The sequence below is a fragment of the Cygnus olor genome, chromosome 9, assembly GCF_009769625.2.
Source record: "Cygnus olor isolate bCygOlo1 chromosome 9, bCygOlo1.pri.v2, whole genome shotgun sequence".
Lineage (NCBI taxonomy): Eukaryota > Metazoa > Chordata > Aves > Anseriformes > Anatidae > Cygnus > Cygnus olor.
Genome location: NC_049177.1, coordinates 9,472,012 through 9,491,659, shown reverse-complemented (window position 1 = coordinate 9,491,659; position 19,648 = coordinate 9,472,012). Strand labels below are relative to the sequence as shown.

Genomic DNA, 19,648 nt, shown 5'->3' with positions numbered 1-19,648 from the left:
CAGAGATATGGACCAGGCTGCGAAGCATCATCAAGGTAGGCACGACTCCGGGTCACACTTTGGGTGGCTGTGCCAGCCCTGCCACGGCCCAGGGCAGCCGAGGTTTGCTGAGCATTAAGAGGCAGCAGTAACGCCCTCGTTCTGCTGCAAGCTCCCTTGGCTGCGAGGCTGGCACTGCCTCTTCCCACCCAGATCCCCCGTCCTGTCCGCTCAGCCGAGGGCAAAGCCCACCCCTTCGCAGACACCCGTTCCCTGTACCCCCGTACCCCCCCTACCATCGTCCGTCTTGTCCAGGATGTTGAGGACGTCGGCCAACTCTAAGGACAGCTCATCCGGCTGCTGGGCCACGTAGGGGTGCACGCACTGGATCTGCGGGCAGTCTGCCAGGGGACAGGGCGAGAGTGAGGGACAGGCCAGGACACAGACTGCTGCAGGACAGCAGCTCGGGGGGTGTAACACCGCGACCTCCGTGAATGTCCCCCCTGATCTAGTGAGAAACCCTGTGGAGGGCATGCACTGGGGAGCGTTTCTGTGAGGAAGGGCCTGGGGTGCAAGCCTGCACTGCATGGCCTGAGTAGTGCAGGCGGGATGGGGAGTGCTGGTGCTGCCCAGCCCAAGCTGGAGGGGAACGAGGTCAGGGCCAGGCCTTGACAAGTGGGTATCAGTGGTGCAAACGCACGGGGAGCCCAGGGAGAGGCTCCCACAGGGCCCTAAGGCCTTGGGGCAGGATGGGGAGATCAAGGCAGATGAAGGGGCCCTGGAATAGGGGTGAAGAGCTCCTGGCTGCTGTGCGGTGTCTCTTACCAACAAGCCTGGATGTAAAGGAAACAAACTTGGTTCTTCGGTTTGGGGCCAGCGAAATCATCCAGCGCTTCATCTCGCTCCTGCATTGGGGAAATAAGCCGAGGCTGTGAATACAGGAGAGTCCTAGAGACACCACCTCTCCTACCCGCCCAGCCCCGAGCTCCTGATTCCTCCTCTCACGGCCCTTTCCTGCCTGTCTCCCTGGGGTCCTGGACTCACTGGTGGTGCTGAGCCTCCCTCTGGCACACACCAGCTGGGATGTCCCACGGGTGACAGTGCCGCAAGGCACCAAGCCCCAGCCCTGCCCCACAAGCCTGGCTGGCCTCTGGGCCCTGGTGCTGGCCATCCCTGCGAGCAGCGTGGCTGCAGCGAGCCAGCGGCAGCAGGAGGGAGCTTGGCCTCCTTCGAGCTCTGCCCAGGAACAGCAGCTCCTGGCCCAGCGAGGTCAACAGGAGTGGTTTTCCCTGGTGAAACACAGTCAGAGGAACATCTATTCCCACGGCTGCTGTGCAGGAACACTTGAAGGGTATTGCTGAGCAGTTTGCAGAGGAACGCTGTGGCCTACCCAGGTATGGCTTGCTTGAGAGCGGCTGAGACGAAAGCCACGTGAGCACACTGTCAGCTCCAGCACACGGTTACTAAAGGCGAGGCCTGGACCTGCAGCAGGAGGATGAAGATTTCACACGTGCTCGAGAAGCCCCTGCCTTGGCATCCCCTCCCTTTCTCTTCACGTGCTGCAGCTTCTGGCTGAAGGAGCAGCTGTGCTCCCAGCCCCGAGGGAGCCAGGACTTTCTTCCTCCTCGGATGGTAGCTTTTAAACCTGAATTTGATGCACACCTAAAGCCACTGGAGCCTCCTCTGGGAGGAGCGGCTAAAAGGGAGCTGAGAAGGAAATGTGCTGACAGATGGACCTGCAGAGCTGGCAGCAAAGTGCAATGCCTGGGGCCAGTGAATCCAGCTGCAGGTCGAGCACAGCCCCGCAGGGGGAAGATGCACGGGATGGGGACCCTGTGCTCTGAGGGGCTGGCACAGAGATCGGCTCACGAGTCTCGCTGTGGTGCTGGCTGCCCGCCTGTTCCTTGCAGGGCTCTTTGGATCCTCCCTGCAGTGCCCTGCCTTCTCTCAGCCAGTGAGGGGCCCGTGTGTGCGCCAGGACCGCCCCTGTGCCCAGCTGTGCCCAAACTCAGAGCAGCTGCTGGTGCTGGCAGAGCCCAGCCGGGGCGCTAGCTGCAAGCTGCCACCGAGCAGATTGTCGCTGCTGTGTGGGTTCGGAGCTGGGAAACGCTGTGAGATCTGTCAAGTACATGCAGCAGTTGCTGTTTGGCATCCGCTTCCCTCTTCTAATTCTTCACTTTTCTGGTCCGTGGCTGGCACTGCCCAGACCTCTCCTGCAGCTCCAGAACAGCAGCCTCCGGCAGGCACCACACCGCCCCTCAGGCCTCCAGACCTGTGGGCACGCCTTGGGAAGGCTCTCACGCTCACAGTGGCTCAAAGACAGAGCAGGACATAAACACAGAAACGCAATTGCCTCCCCAGGCTGAGGCAAACCCTGGCCTGGTTTATCATTCTCTGCACAGCTCAGGCTCACAGATGTCAGCCGTGCGTTTGCCCTGCATGATGTGACTGACGTCTCTATTTTCAGCACAGGAAAGCTGCAATCACATAGCTGGGGGGAAGGTGCAGGTGCTTGCTGTGCCGGGGGCTTGTCTTCCTCATCCTGGTGCTGCTGATATGGATGCCAAACACTGTTGAACAGCAAAGCAACATCAAGCTGAGGGGTGCACAGTCTCCAGTAGCTGCTTAACTGGTGGTACATCTGCCTGTATGGCACCTTTAACAGCACAGAATCTGTGCCTGGAAAAACGTGGGTCTGGTGAGTCTTGGGTCAATGAGAAAGTCAGGCACTGAGCTCCAAAACAATCCTGCCTGTCTTAGTGCAGCTGAATCATTTGCCCGGTCTGAGCTTGTTGGAGCCTGAAGTGAAAAATCCATGAGCCAAATAAGCTATATCCAGGGAGACAAGGAGGCCCTGAGCAGCAGAGGGCTGCTGCAAGGTCAGGATCGGCTGTGGGAGGCGCTGAGGAAGAGGCCTTGTCTTCTCCTATTTGCCTACGACGAGGAGTCACTTTGCTTCGCAGGCCTGGTCAGGCACGGCTTCTGTCTCGGTGGCTGAGCTGCTGGCAGCGTGTGCAGGACACATCCTGTTTGTTTTACTGCGTACGCTGCAGGCTGTACATCAGGTGGGCTCCTGGGCCAGGACTGATTTCTGAACTCTGCCCCAGGACACAAAGTGCCTGTCTGTCTTCCACCATGGGTGCTACACATCCACCATACAGGAGAGAAACCTGCCTGCTTCCCTAATGCCTTTCAGGAAGAGAGACTGAAGGTGGCCATGGGAGAACAATTTGTAGGGTCAGCCACGATGGCCTAAGGCCAGCTGAGCAGTGGGATCTCTGGCTGCTTGACCCCGGTAAGTCCTGAGGGCTTCTCCCCGTGCCTGCATGCTGCTGCCCCTGCCTGGGAGTAAGGAGGGAGCAATGCTGCGTGCTGGGGGGTGACTGCGTTGTACTCACTGGGATGATGCCTTCAGCATGTAGCTGGCCTCCCGGTCGTCTGCATTCTCGAGCAGCCTCAGGATGAAGACGTTGGCCAAACTCTGCCCCTGGTCTTCTAATTCCTCCACCCGAAGAAGCCCCCGTGGCGCCGAGTCAAACACTTGGTACTTGTCCCTGAGAGGGGTTAAAGAGAAGATGAGGAAAACCTGCAGGTATGGCACAACAGTTTGTCTTCATCCACCCAGAACTGTACTGGGGCCAGACCAAGAACCTCTGTATGGAAGGAGGAGAAAAGATGCCCTGCTGTGGGAAGGGATGAGCGGGTGGCTGCGAAACTTCACCGCAAAGCAACAGACCCTCTCCTTGCTCAGCCTTAGGCATCCCGCGTGGCCGAAAACAAGTTGCTTGCTCTGTGCAACTCGTGTACAAAACACAGATGGTGCTCCCTCAAAGGGGACTGTGAGGCTCAATTCATTCCTATTTGTAAAATGCCTCTGTGTTTTCTGGATGCAAGCTGCCGCAGAAGCAAAATATTTCCAGGCATACAGACACTGCGGCGACATGTTTATTAGAAATGTTGGACTGGCGAGATGCTCCCTACCGGCGAGTCTAGTTAGTGCTACAAAGAACGCGCTGTTCTCTGGGACCCGTCTGTTTGTGCTGCTGTATTTCACTGGTCTCTAGCTTCACAAAACACAGTCCTAAGCACGATGACATTCCCCTCTTCCTGAGGCAGGTTATACCACGTCAAATATAACCGCTAGCCTCAGGCCTAAATTTATACCCCTCCCCACTGCTCAAATTTTCTAGACTCCTTTCTTAGAAATTTAACTGACTAAATCTGAGCTGTTCCTCAGGCAGCGATGAGTCAAAAAAGCACTTCTTGACAGGAAGACAGGCCTCCTGGATCAGCCCGCCAGCTGATGTAACTCAGTGCCACTCTGCAGAAACTGGTGGATACGCGTTTGCTTCTCCTGCTGGGAGACCTGCCCTGAAATCTGCACAAATCTGACAGAAAGTCCTGTTTGCCATCAAGTTTCAGCTGGCGAGCTGCACCACCCACGAACAGCCAGTGCTCCCCACCTGCGCTTACAAAGGGCTTAAAGTGCCTGTATGCTACCTGAATTTTCCACTTACCCAGGAATTTGCCGGCAAATTACCAGCAGATCATTGAAAAGGAACAAGTAGATTTCTCTGAAGAGCTTCTTGGTGCGAAGCGTTCGCGATGTCTTCGGACCATTCATTTGCTGCAGTTCCCCCTGTTTCAGCAGCCAGCGGGAGTGAGAGATGATGGGCACAGACTAGAAGTTAGAAAAAGACAGCAACAGTGAGAAGGGCAACAAATCCATGGGCTTTTGCAGTTCAGAGGCTGAAAGCAACAGGCCACGAAGATGGAATTTCAAGTGAGCTCCCATCACAACATCTCCCGCCGCAGAGGATGGATGGAGAGCTGCACAGAGAGCGCAGTGTGCTCTTACAGCCACACCGCAGCCCAGCACAGAGAGTAACAGAGCTCAGACAGGGACACAAGCAGGGGCCCAAGAACGAACAAACAGTCCAGGGCAGCGGTGCTCGAGTGCCCAGTGCTGGATTTAAACACCAGGCTACGCCCTGCACAGCCTGATCCAGTCGCTGGAGCATCCCGTGTCTCATCACCAAGCCAGGGAGACTGGCTTTCAAAAACATGTAGTTGGCTTTTTGGCTGTGAAAAAAGCAGGTTAAACAAGTTCTCAGGGGACGGCTCTGTCCCAGCCAGGAGCAGCCACTACAGCATTTATGCTAGAGTTTTACAAAATATTATTTTAAAAACAGAAGCCCAGAACAAAGCACTTCTTATATTAGGACACTACATTTTTGGTCAAATGACTGAAATACTTGAAAATATCACCATAACTGCTACCCTTTCCACCATCTCTCCCTCCCACGTTTGTCACATGCCCTGTGGTGCAGTCTTTCTTTCTGTGCCCCTGCATTATTTTCACCAGAGGAGCCCTGCCCGTGTCAGTGCCCAGGGTGACCTGCTCCAGCCTGCCACTGGAGCCTCAGCTGTGCAAGTGATGAAGGCAGTCTTGTGGCTACTGCAACCCAAAGCTGGCCTGAGGACTGTGGTCTTGCCTAGACCCACTGGTTTTGGGGTTTGGAAAATCAAATTCTTGGGGTGCCAAGTGTGGCCTTCCAAACAAATGGTCTCAATTTTTATTTTTTTTTAATTTTTCTTCAGTTGCTCAGGTATGTATAAAGGTTGCTGGGAAACTAAGTATGTTCCTTAAAGTTAGTGAAGCACACGGATCTGAGGAGCGCTTTCACGGCACTCATGAAAAGAACCAGTGACTTTATACTTAGCACTGGAGTTTCTTGGCATGTATTAAATAAGATCTGGTCAGAAGTCCCTAAATATTCAGTCATTCCCTGAGTGGATCCAGAACAGATCAACAGGTGATTAGAGGCATAGTGCACGAAGACATGGATGAATTAAATATGGGGGGACAGCCTTCATTTTGGTATTTTCCAACTTTGAAGTGTTTTTCTTTGTAGATTTAATCTTCCTTTAATGTCACCTGTAATGTAAAATATAGCTGCCAGCGCATCACAGCTCCGTACACGTGCGACACGCTGCCTCTTGCCCACGTGGGTGCAGTGCCCGTGGCAGCACTTCTCCTTCGAAGTTTCAAGCAGGGCAGCGTGGACAGGCAGTGCACTGCCACAACTGAATGTCACTGCAGGGAGTGCAACTGGGTTACTGCTGCTGGGTATGCGCATGCAACACCTGGATGCTGCTGGTTCACTGTCTGCAGAGGGTTGTTACCAACCCATGCTTATACCTTGATCTTAAATTCCAGTTTCTTCTGGATGCTGATCATCTGCTCTGTTCGGCTCATCTTCCTGACACCTTCATTACACGCTTTCACCACCTGGAGAAAGAATAGGAAGATTTGTTTCCAATGGCCTGAACAGGTAAGTGCTGTAAAGCATGGAAAGGCCTGACCTTGACAGGGTAAGTGCCTTGCTGTAACAGGAACTGAACAAACCAGGCTCTTCCATCAACACTGTATTCACATGAAAAAGGGGAGGAGAACAAAACAAAAGAAGAAAAAACAGCACCCAGAAGACGTTATAGCCAGAAGCTGAATATCAGGACGTTAGATGGCTGCCTTTGGGTACTGAATAAGACAGTGCTAAGCATCAGTCCTGGCTGTGCAGCAAAGGGAACAACTCGTTTACCAGATTCTGACACGCCATGCATCTCTTCCCCATCTCCAGCATTTGAAAAAAAAAAAAAAAAAGGTACACGCACAGTATTATCTTCAAGAAGAGAGCGAACCAAAGATCTTCATTTCAAAGGCAGAAATGCTGTGGTTCTGCCAAGCAGCACCAGCTGCCAAGGCTATGATGGAACGTCCCACGAAAGAGATGTTCCTTGTGGTCCATCTGGGTCCAAGTACAAACTTTTGACAGAAAAAGCACAGACAATGTGCAGGCACTACCCTGTTACAGGGACCTTAACCTAGATGCTACTGCTTCTTTCATAAGGAGCAACTCTCTTGAGAACTGGTTAGGTAGAAAAATTATGTTGGAGAACATGCTCCACTTTGTGCACTGCTTCTGTTACTGAAAATCCACCAGAACATCAGCAACTGAAACCACAAGCTGCTCCTACCTATCCAGTAAGATACTTGCAGTAAAAATTAAGCACCAGCTGGCCTCTGTTGTAATGCCTGTATCCAGCTGGATGCTAGGCATCTAAACTCAAACATTTTCAGGTAAGTAACCATAAGAAGGGAGTTAGGAAATCGACTACAAAATGAGCATTTTTGCAACAGCAGTCCTTGTCATCTGCATGCTACAGTAACAGCCTTCCTCAAACTTTTAACCAATGGAAAAAACAAAATAGGCTGGCGGATGCATCATCATCATGCAAATATGAAGTAACACAGAATATTCTTTTGTCATTAAGGCCTCTGTTTTTATCCCTAGCAATCTCCCAAGTGTAGACTTCATATGCTAGTTTAGGGTAAATCCAACAGTCATTTTGTTTTAGTATTTCAGTCATAAGCTGCAACCATATCCTCAGGCTGATGCTCGAGCACAATTTTCAACTTGAAATGCTTATTCTGAATTGCAGGATTCAAGAGATACTCCAGGCTTCTGAAGGTCATTAAGAGAAGGGGATTCAAACACCTTGGTCCCTGTAGTGCCCTGTTCCAGCCACGTAGCTGCCAGCAACTCCAGATGGCATTCCAGACCTTTCAAATGTGTCAACCAAAGGGGGTCACCCGGTATGACCATGTCAGGAACAGCCCTGGTGCAAAACAATGCCTGTCCAGCACTTTGTGCACCACAGTAACAAGCACAACTGAATTCCACCTGAACACCAGGGATTGTACCATCATCAGTTAAAAGGGATAAAAGCAGGTATGTTCACTTCATTGAGAAACTTATTCTAGGTCAGAGGAAGAGATGTGCTGCATTGGAGGAAACCTGATACAGTCATACTCGACTGCCTGTTGCAGCTAAACACATCTCTCAGTAGGATCCATCACCCTCAGGCATCTGCAAAAACACCTTGTATTCTTGAAAACCCCAGGGGAAAGCATTGTCTCAACCCTTCCTAGAGAGGAAACACATGCATCTGTTGTTAGTAAGGGATTTTTCCCTGACTGACATTAAATAGCTGCTGGATTGGTTCATCTTTGAGAGCAAGGAAGACTTTAAAAAAAAAAAAAAAAACCTCTTGAAACATAGTGTCGGGATTTAAAAGGAAGCTCCAGGAGTGAATGAATGCAGTTTGTAGGTCTCTTCTGGGGAGAAACTGGGCATACTTGTTCAATCTTAATGGCCTTCAGATATAGTTCATTCAAACTTACTGTTTCTAGCTCCTTATGTGCATCCAGCGCAGTGGTTTCCCTCTCAGACTTCTCTTCTACTTTCTTCAAAATATTCTGTAGGGGAGCAAAGGCTGTGTTAACTTTCCAATCTGACAGCACAGAAAGGTCTTTGCTATACCTGGAGTTATTTCTGGCCATTGGCCTAATTACAGGGTGGATGATTGAGTACAGGGACTCCCACCTCTTAGCTCCTGTTTTTCATTAAAGCTTGTTCCCATCTGACTACTACTGAATATCTAAAAGAAGTATAGCAGGCAGACCCCCATTTTATTAAAAAAAAAAAATAGATAAAGCTGGCATTAGCAGGTAGTGTTTGCTAATCCAAATTGGATACGATCTTTTGGGAGTGAGCTGCCTCCTCATCCCTAGAAGCATGTCCTCTAGTGCAATGTTCAGACATGCTGGCAAAGCACAGCTGCCACACTCTGGCCCAAGCCACCATGATTTGGGTATTACACACAATTTTGGAGCTGTTTTACACTGTGCACCTGTACATGAGCAGCCTAACCATTAGGCAGTTGGCTTATCGTACCACTGCTACCCCTTCTAGCAGCTCTACAGTAAAGCTCCTCCTCAACTCTTATTTAGTAAAAACTACAAGGCAAATTCAACATCAGGTTGGAGATGTTCTCCCCGTGACTGAAAACTTTCCCATAGTTGACAACGTCCTATTCTGTGGAAAAACTTCACCCAGCTCTAGGGCTGATCTTGGCTGTTTGTAAGCCTCATTATGAACCGTTGGACAGGAGAACTCCAGGAGTGATGCAGAAGACCTTTGGACAACACAGAAGAGCAAAACTCTACCTGCACGAGTAGCTTGAGCCGCGTGATCCTTTGAAATGGCAAAATCAGGAAGGAAGAAAAGGACAGGCCTTTGCACTTGGGATCCAGCTCCAGCTGTGAGATCACTTCCCGGAAAGCTGGCTTGTCCTGGCTGAGGGGGGAAGGAGAGAGAGAGCGAGAGAGTGCCACCCTGCATGTGACTTTGGTGTGTGGGTGGTGACCCAAAAGCAGCCCAGTCCCACAGACAGCATCTGCCTCGCTTCTCCCAGGAACAGAAAGGAAGGGAGGAGGAACCAAATGCTTCTAGGTGTATTTTGGTTTGAATCCAGAGCTATTTATAGAGTTGGAGGATGGAAAAAATAGTCTTTTAATGTACAAGCCATGGTAGCATGTTCACATGTGTAGCACATCTAGCTTAGCAGCATACGCTGTGTGCGTAGGTGTGTGTGAATGGGGTGTGTGTCCAAGTAGATGAGTCACAGGCATAATTATATATTTTTACACAGTTGGATCTCTGTGACAAGGTGAAATTCACACAGTCATAAGAACAAGACAAGCCACAAAACTTGGCTACTCCTGGCTGCTTAGCAGGAGGATGGAAATCGTTATCTGGCCTGAGAAGAGCACAGGCCATCCCCCAGGCCATTCCCAGGCGTTGCTGAGCCACAGACATGGCTGCGCTGAGCAGTTTCACAAGCCCCAGCTGCTGCAGTCAAAGCCAGCACCTCCTGGTGATTGTGAGGGCCAGCCACGTGGAAGACTTCTGGAGCCCTAGCTAGCAAAACCAGCATGGATGTGAAGACATTGCTAACCACGCAGAACCTGTCTTCACTACCTGTGACTGGCAGCACTCCAAGAGAAGCCGCTTTAAGTGCTTCTCCTGCTGCAGCAGGTACTTGTGTCACCGTGTCACTTGCCAGAGCCACAGCAGAACGGACCTGAGCGTGTTTGAGAAACATAGCCGAAGTGGGGGCAGCTGTGAAACACCAGAGGCTTCAAGTTCAGCCAAGTGCTGTGAAATTCTTGGGCTAGCTTGGAGCCTGAGGAAGAGAGTCTATTCTTTTCAACGTCCTCCATATTCTCTCTCAGATGAAAAAAATACTGCCCTCTCAATCCATATCTAGGAATACTTCCAACTCAGATAGGTCCTTTTCAAGCTCAAGTAATCCAGCCTACTGCTGGTTCACTTCTGAGTAGTTAGCTAATGACTCTGGACACACTGTTTATATTGCTCACCTCTGACTCAAGGAAACCCTGCAGTACCCTCCTTTTAGAGAGAACAGTTGGCCAAGCTCAGCAGAGGCTGCTTGGAGAGTTTTTTTTTTGCCTCAAAAGCTGGAGATCAGAGAAAGGAAAGGATCAGGGCTCATTACACTCCTCCAAACCAGCTGCTGCTATGGGGAGGAAATATAGTGCAGCATGTTCAATGGGCTGTCCTGAAGGAATCCAGGCCATTGTAACTGAAGAAAAAAATTAATCCTCCTGCTCGAAGACAAGCCTGTAGGGCACTCTTCGTTTTGAGATGGTAGAATTCCTACCGGACCAAAAAACTAGCTGAACTTGAAAAATAATGCAAAAATATCTTGGATTATATCCTCAGGCATCGTGCCTGTATTTGTAACACCAGAATGTGATGAAAATGCCTTTTTTTTTTTTTCCTTTTAAGAAAGTTTTGTTCTTTTGAAAAAAAAAATCTCAACTTTGGGAAGGTTCAGCCTTGCTGAGAAGCTCAGGAAAAGCAGTGGCTGTTCTTGCCTTCAGAGAACTGCATCATATTCTCAGCCTTTCGATCTCTTGTCTCTACTTGCAGTTTAAAAATGCATGCATTTCACAAGCATGTGTTCTCATGTCCACTGAAAGCATTTCCCACAGCTGGGAACTGCTAGCTCTGAATTCATTTGGTATGCTCCTTGCCTACTCTCTCACCCCACCCTTACCATAAATTAGCCTTTTAATTATGTTTCCTTTTTTATAAATGCAGAGTAAAATCAGTGCAGTGGGAAATCCTGTTTCTGTACTATTTAGCAATATTGAAATTACTGCTAAATCAATGGCCTATGTGATTTTGGGAAGTAATACAGCATCAAGCACTGGAACTCACAGAAGCTGCTTGTAAGCTCTCTCCTGGTAGGTCTGGTTGGAGACGTAGGTGATGTACACAGAGAAGTGATTAACGGTGTGCTGGTAGACGATATCGCACACATCCGAGATCACAATATTCTCCTCCACGCGTTGCTCAAGGTCCAACAGGAAGCTAGATAAGAAAACCAGCACTCACTATGACCTGCACGTTCAACGTAATTCCCAGTTTCTGCCCCTTGGGCTGAAAGCAATTAACGTGTCCGCAAGCTTTTTGAAAAGGCTGGGTAGCAGACTGCTCAGTCTGCTCTCCAAACAAATTTAGCTGAAGAGATGCCGTTCAGCTAGCCAAAAATCCAGCGGCAGGTGTCTTACCGCTCACTGACAGCCATGACGTCCAGGACATTGGAGAAGAGGATGTGTGCCTCAGACTGGTGTAAGATCTTTTTCAGGCGTTCGTTCTCCATGAAGTGAGACACCAGCAGATTCAGACTCTTGTAATACGAGGCTTCGGAAGTAACCAGCTCAAACATTGCCTGGGGGAGAATCCCAAAGGCGGTCATCAGCAGGTACCTTCTACATTCATAGGGAGGTGCACGCAGCATTAATGGGAACATCTGTGCTGCATGGAGTCATGGACATTGCCCCCACCCTCCAGACCCCGCGTGCAGGGAGAGGTAAATGTGCAGGGGTATTTCCCGTGTGTCACATAGGATAGGAAATCTTCCCCATCTCCCTCTCCTCTCCCCTAAGCTGTTTGACCACGTTTCCTTCCACTGCACCTTCCCAGCAGAATTCTCCGTCTCTCAGATGAGCAGTCCCATGTTGTGCACGTGCTCACATAAAAGCACTTCCTACACCCTCCCCAGCATCACTCAGGCAGTTTGACCTGAGGGTGCCAAGTCCCCTGCACCCCCTGTCACCATCCTGCACATTCCTCTCCCCTACGGGGAGTTCCCTTTGGCAGTCTGCACACCCCCTCCAGCCCCGTGCTGATCATGCAGCACTGGCTTGCTGTGGCTTGTTGTGCTCCCAGCAGGGTCTCGTTGCACCACCTATGCCCGTATTAGAAAAGCCGTGGGGTAGGGGTTGGCTGCACACCAGCACCCTGCGGTCCCAGCGTGCGACACGTGCTCCTTGGGACACGGCTGATACGAACGCACAGCTATGGTGCTGCAAAGCCCTGCGTGTTCCCTGAACCTAAGGAAAGCCCAGGTGAGGCTCCCTGGCCAAGCCCAGCCATACGCTTTTCTGACCCACTTCACCGAGGACCGGGACAAGGCACAGCAGTCCCTAACTGTTACTGTAAGGTATAAACAATCTCTGAATTTCAGCACTTGCTTTTCCTGTTAAAAGCGAAGTCATGGCGCAAAGCCCAGCTTCCTCAGGCCAGGGATGTGGTCTGGGGAAGCAGAAGGACAATCCGATGGCTTGTTTCAGAGATACATCTTAATGAGGTGAGGATGTAAAGCCCTGTCTATAGCAGGTGCCAGAGGGACAGTGCACTATTGCTACACAGAGTAATTACACTCCAGGCTGCGTGCAGAGGTAGATAAAGCAAGTGGTTATTGACACAAATACCAAATCCATTCGTTTAAGTAAGATTAATTTAAGATTCTTGCAAAGGCTTTGACATGGCAGAAAATCATTAGCTCCTTCAGGCATCTCTTGATGGAGGCGTGTCCTGGGGCTGGGCCGTGCTGCTGTTAATGAAAAAGGACCTTTTGGTAGCAAAAGTCTCACTTTCTTGCCCCTAAAGCGGCTCTGGCGGTGCGACTCCCTGAGTGCCACCAGCCCTGAGAGCCTCCATGGGCCCAGCCAGAGTTGTTAAAGTAACGAAAGAGCAGCAGGTATGTGCAGTATTTTTTATTTTTTGCTGCACATATGGAAAAGTAGCTTTCAGATTAGCAGGGGGTCTGTCTTGTGGACTGATTTGTTTTGTTTCTCTTTTTAAAGAAATGAAACTCTCTGCTGATCAGTTTTTGGGCTTTTCCTGGAGATGTTGCTGTGCATTACAGGAGGACCCAAGGTACAGAGACCTGGATAATATTCCTGATGCTGCTGCAGGGCAAGAGCTGGGAAGATGGGCACAGCGGGGAGGGATTGTTATCAAATCCAGAACTGCTGAAGTATCAGTTGAATTGACATTTCCATTCTTTGTAGGGTTAACATCATAAGAAATAAGTGGGCAAAAAGTCAGATGGGCCTCTAAGCAGGTGGTCCTGTCCTGCGCTGGAGAAGGCTGTGCTCATACAGCCCCTGAAGGGAGACAAAGCAAAGGGTGCAGGTGGAAATGAAAGCACTTAGTGCATGTGGAACAGCTGGTGTTTAAGGAATAAAAGGATGTTTATTTTCTTCAAGAACAGGTTCCCAGTAAGAAAAATGGATGACTGGCTAGGTCTCCAAAATACACTTCTTACAGTAGCTTGTTTTAATAACTGAGAGGAGAAGAACAGGTAAAGATGCAACAAAGAACAAGATGGGATGTGTAGGGATAGCTTATTCCTTCCCAGTACCCTGAGGACTGGTACTACCAGTCATTTCACTCTGCAGCTTTCCAGATGCTCCAGGCCAGGACTTTATTTTCTGCTGGGTCTTTGCAGGATGACCGTGAGAGTCAAGGTTAAGATCTGCCACGTCATTAAGGTCTTTAAACCCTCTGACAACTTGCCTAATCTATAAGCTTAGTTCCTAACATGCAGACACAGAAGTTCCCACTGCCTATGTTTGGAGAAATTAATTTGTGTGTTTGCTGCCCACCATGGTGTGGGGGGGCGGGGGGCACTAAGGAAGTGCAAGTTTCAAGCAATATTGAAAACCATAGTGAAAATATCATGGGGTTCTGACTTAAAGGAGATGCCAGGGAAGGAAACGTTCTCTCTGCTGGTCAGGACAAGCTTCTCTGAGTGTTCACTACAGCATGTGCAAGGCACAAGTTTCTCAAGTGACTTTGGAGACCTAGCTAGTCCCCTGCAGACCCAAAGTACCCCAACGCCTACTCTAAAGAGCCCAGACTGCTCTTTCCCATCTGAATGGTACAAACGAACTGCAAACATCTGAACTGTGATGTAAGGATGAGATTTCTGAGAGCAGCTGAACTCTGCGACACTAGATAAAAGAGCGAGAACTTCTGGCTTCAGAGCTGCAGAAATATCTAGAGAAAATGTGAACTCAATGTCAACTGATGTAATGCTGTCCCCCCGAGTCTATAAACAGTCTGAAACTGTCTCTTGGAAACATGACCAAGAGTTTCCTGAGTCCTCTGGGTCATTAACTTCATGAAATCTACCACTTGCATAAGAGCTGTACTAATTGTTTTCATTGCTTAGATTTTGGCAGAGAGACTAAGAAAGGAAAGAGAAGTGAAGCAAAAGTAAAAAGGAGATAGAAGATTAAAAAAGGAAAAAAAAATTAAGAGTCACCAAAGACAGGAGTAAGTAACCCTAAGGCTAAATCCCGTCTGAGACAATATGATGTTTTATTGCATAGATTGAAAATATCTGTTCCCAGTAGCTCGGATCCTCCTGTAAACCACCAGCGAATACGGGGGGATCCTGACCCAGCCTAGGAGGGATCTTATTTTGAGCTGATGCCACGGTATTGGCTGTGACCAGCTCTCAGACCTGGTCATCTTCACAGGGCGCGTATGACGTCCACCTGCCAAAAGTGCAGTAAGGACAGCACAAGAGCCCTCTGGAGGAGGGTAGCTCAGTTTTAGAGCAAATTTAGATGTTCAAAAGCTAAGGCTTGCTCAAAGAAGGAAAGGAAATTAAATGTTCTCTCGACATTTTTGTGGAAATGGAACAAGAGAAAGACTGCCTCCCTGTCAAACGTTCTTCCACAGAGGCCACATCACCGCTGCATGCACCGGGTTCGAGTCCCTCTTTTGCTTAAGCAAAGATTTTCACAGCAGGTGCCCTCTGATCCAGATTCACACTGTGTCATGCAGGTGCAGATTAGTCTGTCTACCTGCCAATTTTTCTAACACCAAAGTGACCAGGATCCAAATAATCCCTAGAGAAAGTTTATCAAAGCCTATGGTTTATCAAACCATCTCAGCAACAATGGTTCCGTTCAAGTTATGAGGATACGTTATTCATACTCAATGTTTTTTGTTATTGCTGTTGTTTTTTTTAATCTGTCAATTGTTTTGGCCAGCTCCACTCAGCTTGGAATCTCCTAACACACAGAAGGTGAGTCACGTGTAGCAAGTAGAAGAGGACAAAATGAATAAACAATGTAGTTAAGTCAAACAACAACAAACTGAAAGGTAGAGATATGGACTTGGAAGGAGGAGTAAACCGAGCCACTCCACAAAAAGACAACGCCAATAATGGAATTTAAGGTTTGTGCTAAAACATTTCACAGGCTAAATGCTGTTCCTTCTTACCTCCGGATCGCTACCTTTTCAAAGCCTAGTACCTCTGCGACATAATTTGTTTTAGCCTACATTACACGTAATACACAGAGTGTTTTCTCTCCAGTCACTTGTTCCCCCTGTTACATACGTGTTGCCTGTCACTTCCTTCGCACTGACTCCATGTCAGCACTTCTTTTGGCTTGGTCTGCTTTTTTCATCACTAAATTTTCTACATACTTATAAGAAAGTCCTTGATGATTCATGTTTTGCTGTGTTTGATGCTCAACAGATGTCTGGATAATTAAGCTACCCTATGAATGATTTAGTCTGATAATTATTCTAGTAGCACATAATTTGTGTATTTCCCTGACCCCTGCAGTCTGTAACATGTTCTTTGTTTTTTCTTTTGTTCTTCCTTTTTCTACATTTTTGCCTACATTTTCGTGACAGTTCCAGTTGTTGTTTTATATTTTGTTACTCTGACATTAGCTTTAAATTAAAAAAGCTGATGTGGCTGAAGCCATTGCTGTCTGAATTCTGTTTGAGTTCCCAGGGCTAATGGCCCATGCTGCAATTTTTTTTTCTGAAATTGCTGAGAGGAGGTGGGTGGTTTTGTTTTTTTTTTTTTTCCTCCCTGAAACTTCATTTTCTGGGTCACTCATTCCAGTGGGGACTATAACAAATTGCCTTTCAGGAGACTTTTTAAACATCCATTGCTCTTCCAGTCAAGTTTCTTGTTTTGATGCTTGAAAAACAAATGTCTTGGTTTTTATCTCGTGTTGATGACCTGCTTGGTTATTTTCCACCATCACCAATACTGAAGACCAGATTCCTCCTCTTGGCAGGTGTCACCTTTCTCACTGTTGCCTCTTTCATTTTGCAGATAGCTGCAGGTGAACAACTTTATCTCTGACTGCTTAAGCCCTGCACCATCCCGGCTGTGGTGGTGTTCCCTTCCTCAGCTGTAAACACGGGTTTTGGCTTTGACTTCCTTTCCATTCGTGTACTCATGTTCCTCCCTGCGGTCTGACTAATACTCTTGTTCTAACTTTTCCCGGCTGAAGAGCTGCAAGCACTTCTAGTCACTGTGTTTAACACAGCTTGGAAAATAAAACAGGTCAGAAAGGTACAATTTTGCACTTAAGACATTTACTCCAGATTTTCTGCTGTCCTCTGCTTCAGGTAGATTCTTCCAATACTCCTTCAGGAAGCTGAACACTTCCCATTCACTGAAGCCCTCCTATACAGCTGCCGTTCCCAATTCATGTGTGAGAACAGTTCTCTCAAATTCAGCTCTGCAGCGGCAACCACTACTTGCTGAATTCAACATCATCTCTCTAATCGCCTCAGTGATTTCTCCAGCACTCCTCGTTTCCTGTGCTTGACTCTCCTCACAAAGCAAATTCTCCACTCTATCTGTTCGATGTTCAGCCAATTTCACAGCTTCCTGGCTTTCGGCAGTTTTATAATCTCTCACTGTACTAATCCAGAACAAACAGGAAGGAAATTTTAGCTCCGATAAAGTAACAAGAAGGGAGAGCACAGCACTTCTTTAAGGCAGCGCTGTCCCACCTCCATCTGCTTTATTTCTGTTGTTATTTAAGCCGAAAGAAGAAAATTCAGCACCCGTAATGCTGGGGTCTAGCAGATATTTTTCTGTAGAACACCTACAGGTAATGAACATAACTCCAGAGAAATGGCAGCTTTTGAAATCTATGATGCAAACTTCTATGCTGATGTTTCTCTGTAAGTGACTCCTCATTTTGAAGCAGAAAAAGAAGAGCTTGTAGTTTTTCAGATGCCAGATTGTGTTTGTAATGCTGGCAGTCAGAAGTACTGTGTTTTGCCAGGTAAACAGAACAAATCTGATATGGAAATAACCAATGCAGAAGAACATGGAAAAGCAACAAATCATTTCAGTCACCTTCAGCTGTAACCCTGACACACTAGCAGTCTGTGCTGTCAGCCTAAGCTACCCTGTACAAACACAGGTCTCTCCCACCAAGGGTGTAGCTGAAGCCTTGCCCCTCGCGCCCCTGAGATGTGAGAGACCAGCCCTTCCAGGGAAACAGCGAAGCTACAGCCTTGGCCAGGACCAGGATGGGACTTGTACACACAAGCGATTCATAAATCTTGACTAGGCAAACACAAGTAAGCTCAAGGAGAACTCCTCACACCCTGAGATGTTCTTCAGCATTTTGAGTTCAATCACACGTACCAGGACAGAAGGGATACAAAGGTAGGGCGTCCTCACCACGAGCCATCCTGGCACAGACGGATTCACGGGGCCAAGCCTGTGAAGGTCCCTCGCTCACATCACAACACACACCACCCTAAACAAGGTTTGTTCATCTCCACTGCAGGCTACGGATCCGGTGCTATGCACTGCCAAAGAGCACTCATGCTCCCCACGCTATCTAAAATAGCAACCAGTTGTAAACTGTTGCGTGACTGATGTTTTCATTAACTGCGGCAGCTACCCCCACCTACTCTGCTCCTGGTCAATGCAGCCCTGTACATTAACGGTGTACGACTCTCAGACAGAGATATTACTGTGCTGCATGGCTGAAATGCAAAATCGTCTGTCAATATTTTTGACTGTTTTGCACAAGACTCCAAGTAACGGCATTTAAAAATCAGGAAGCTTATCAATCTCCATCACTTCCCTTTCCTTTAATGCCATCATATTTAAAACAGATTACAGGTAACTTTTGAACTCTTCTAAGATTTTTGGTGGATTAATGTGCATTAGGGACCAAAAGCTTTACTGCAAGAACCCCTTCGTTATCTCTCCCTTCCTTTGTAAATGGCTCCTAACACTGATGCAGAAAAGGGAAAAGATTTTCTCTTTTGCTAAATAAATATCCAGCAGCAACAGCATGTAGGACAACACCCTGTAGCTTCAAAAAAGTGAGTGGTGCTGACCAGTGTGACATGGAAAAGTATTTAGCAAAACAAGGCTCATCTGTGACTGCTATGAAGCTGTTTTTAAATCTTTATAACCTGACTCTCACTCTTTTAAGCAGCAACCCAGTTAAGAAACATTCCACCTTCCCCCATTTTACCTCCTGCAGCTTGATCTCATCTGGCTGGAGGATGCTAAGGACCCCGCTGCTCCGGATCTCCGGAAGATCCTGCCATAAGTTGAACCTGGAGTTGGAGTTCCTCAGCAAATTGATTTGTGGTGCAGCTTTGCTCTCGGTCGTACTTGTAGGTTCTGTTTCAGACGGGGTTTCCTCACTGGGTGAACTCTCCTCAGGGTCTGTCTGTGAATCCTGCAGTCGTCTGGTTTCGATCTCCTGGCGTGTAGATTTATCTCGATATTCTTGATACAGGAGCCCTAGGAGGCAATGTAACAAGTCTCAGAGGTTACAGTGAGCAAAAGAGTGGCAGCGTATGGTGGGAACGGGTATTTGTTTGGCATTAGTTCACCTCAGAAAAGCCATGTATGGCGTTTCTATTTCAAACAGGACTGGCAACCCTAAATGGAAGGCCATTTCTACATCTACAGTGTTGCTAACAATTATCTGCTATCACAAAACATGTAGTAAGTCGTATGAATCCATCTGGTTACTTGCCAGGCTTTTAAATGTTTCTTTAAGACCTTGATATTCTCTGTAATATTATGATACAAGCTGTATAAATTGAAAGGTGTGTTGTGTTGAAAAGTAACGCTGCATACACTGAAACTACTTTAAAGGATCAATTTGATGGCTATGAAAATCCTTAAGGAGGAAATGCTGGGCTGCTGCATGTAATGAAGGCATTACACAAGGGAATCATGGGGACTATTACTTGTTTGTTTTGGTATTGACTTTGTGGTTAGCATTGGACATGTTGCTAAATTTCTTTCTCTTTTAATTCTCAGTTTCTATGACGATTGAAGATATTAATTTAATGCTTCAAAGTTGCCTGAATGCCACAGCACCACAGAAAAGGCTATGACTTCGCACCATCTTGCTGCACATCGATCAAACGAGGTGTCTTCCGCATTTCAGTTACTAACTTCAGCAGCAGGTGAAATTGCACAGAATTTGCCCCAATTCCTGATTTCAACTGACAGCACCAAACAGGTAGGAATCCTGAAGTTCCTTGGCCATCTATAGAAGGTCCTGCCTCTCTCCTAAGGCAGGAGATAAGTACAGGAGGCACTTGTCCCATATCTCTTTCTAAGCCATCTG

At 48.0% G+C, this 19,648-nt stretch overlaps 1 protein-coding gene across 4 annotated transcripts in view; it reads right to left on the bottom strand.

Moving 5' to 3' along the window:
* Window positions 1–19,648, bottom strand: part of NGEF (neuronal guanine nucleotide exchange factor) — a 39,309-nt gene that overhangs the window by 1,677 nt on the left and 17,984 nt on the right. For all 4 annotated transcript variants that reach the window (XM_040567677.1, XM_040567674.1, XM_040567675.1 and 1 more), the window contains 10 exons: window positions 18,533–18,807; window positions 11,483–11,643; window positions 11,130–11,282; window positions 9,050–9,179; window positions 8,225–8,299; window positions 6,182–6,271; window positions 4,497–4,660; window positions 3,378–3,533; window positions 805–884; window positions 276–380 (listed from right to left, as the gene is read on the bottom strand). In XM_040567677.1, the coding sequence (XP_040423611.1) occupies window positions 276–380; window positions 805–884; window positions 3,378–3,533; window positions 4,497–4,660; window positions 6,182–6,271; window positions 8,225–8,299; window positions 9,050–9,179; window positions 11,130–11,282; window positions 11,483–11,643; window positions 18,533–18,807 (1,389 nt within the window). The remainder of the gene's footprint in view (window positions 1–275; window positions 381–804; window positions 885–3,377; window positions 3,534–4,496; window positions 4,661–6,181; window positions 6,272–8,224; window positions 8,300–9,049; window positions 9,180–11,129; window positions 11,283–11,482; window positions 11,644–18,532; window positions 18,808–19,648) is intronic.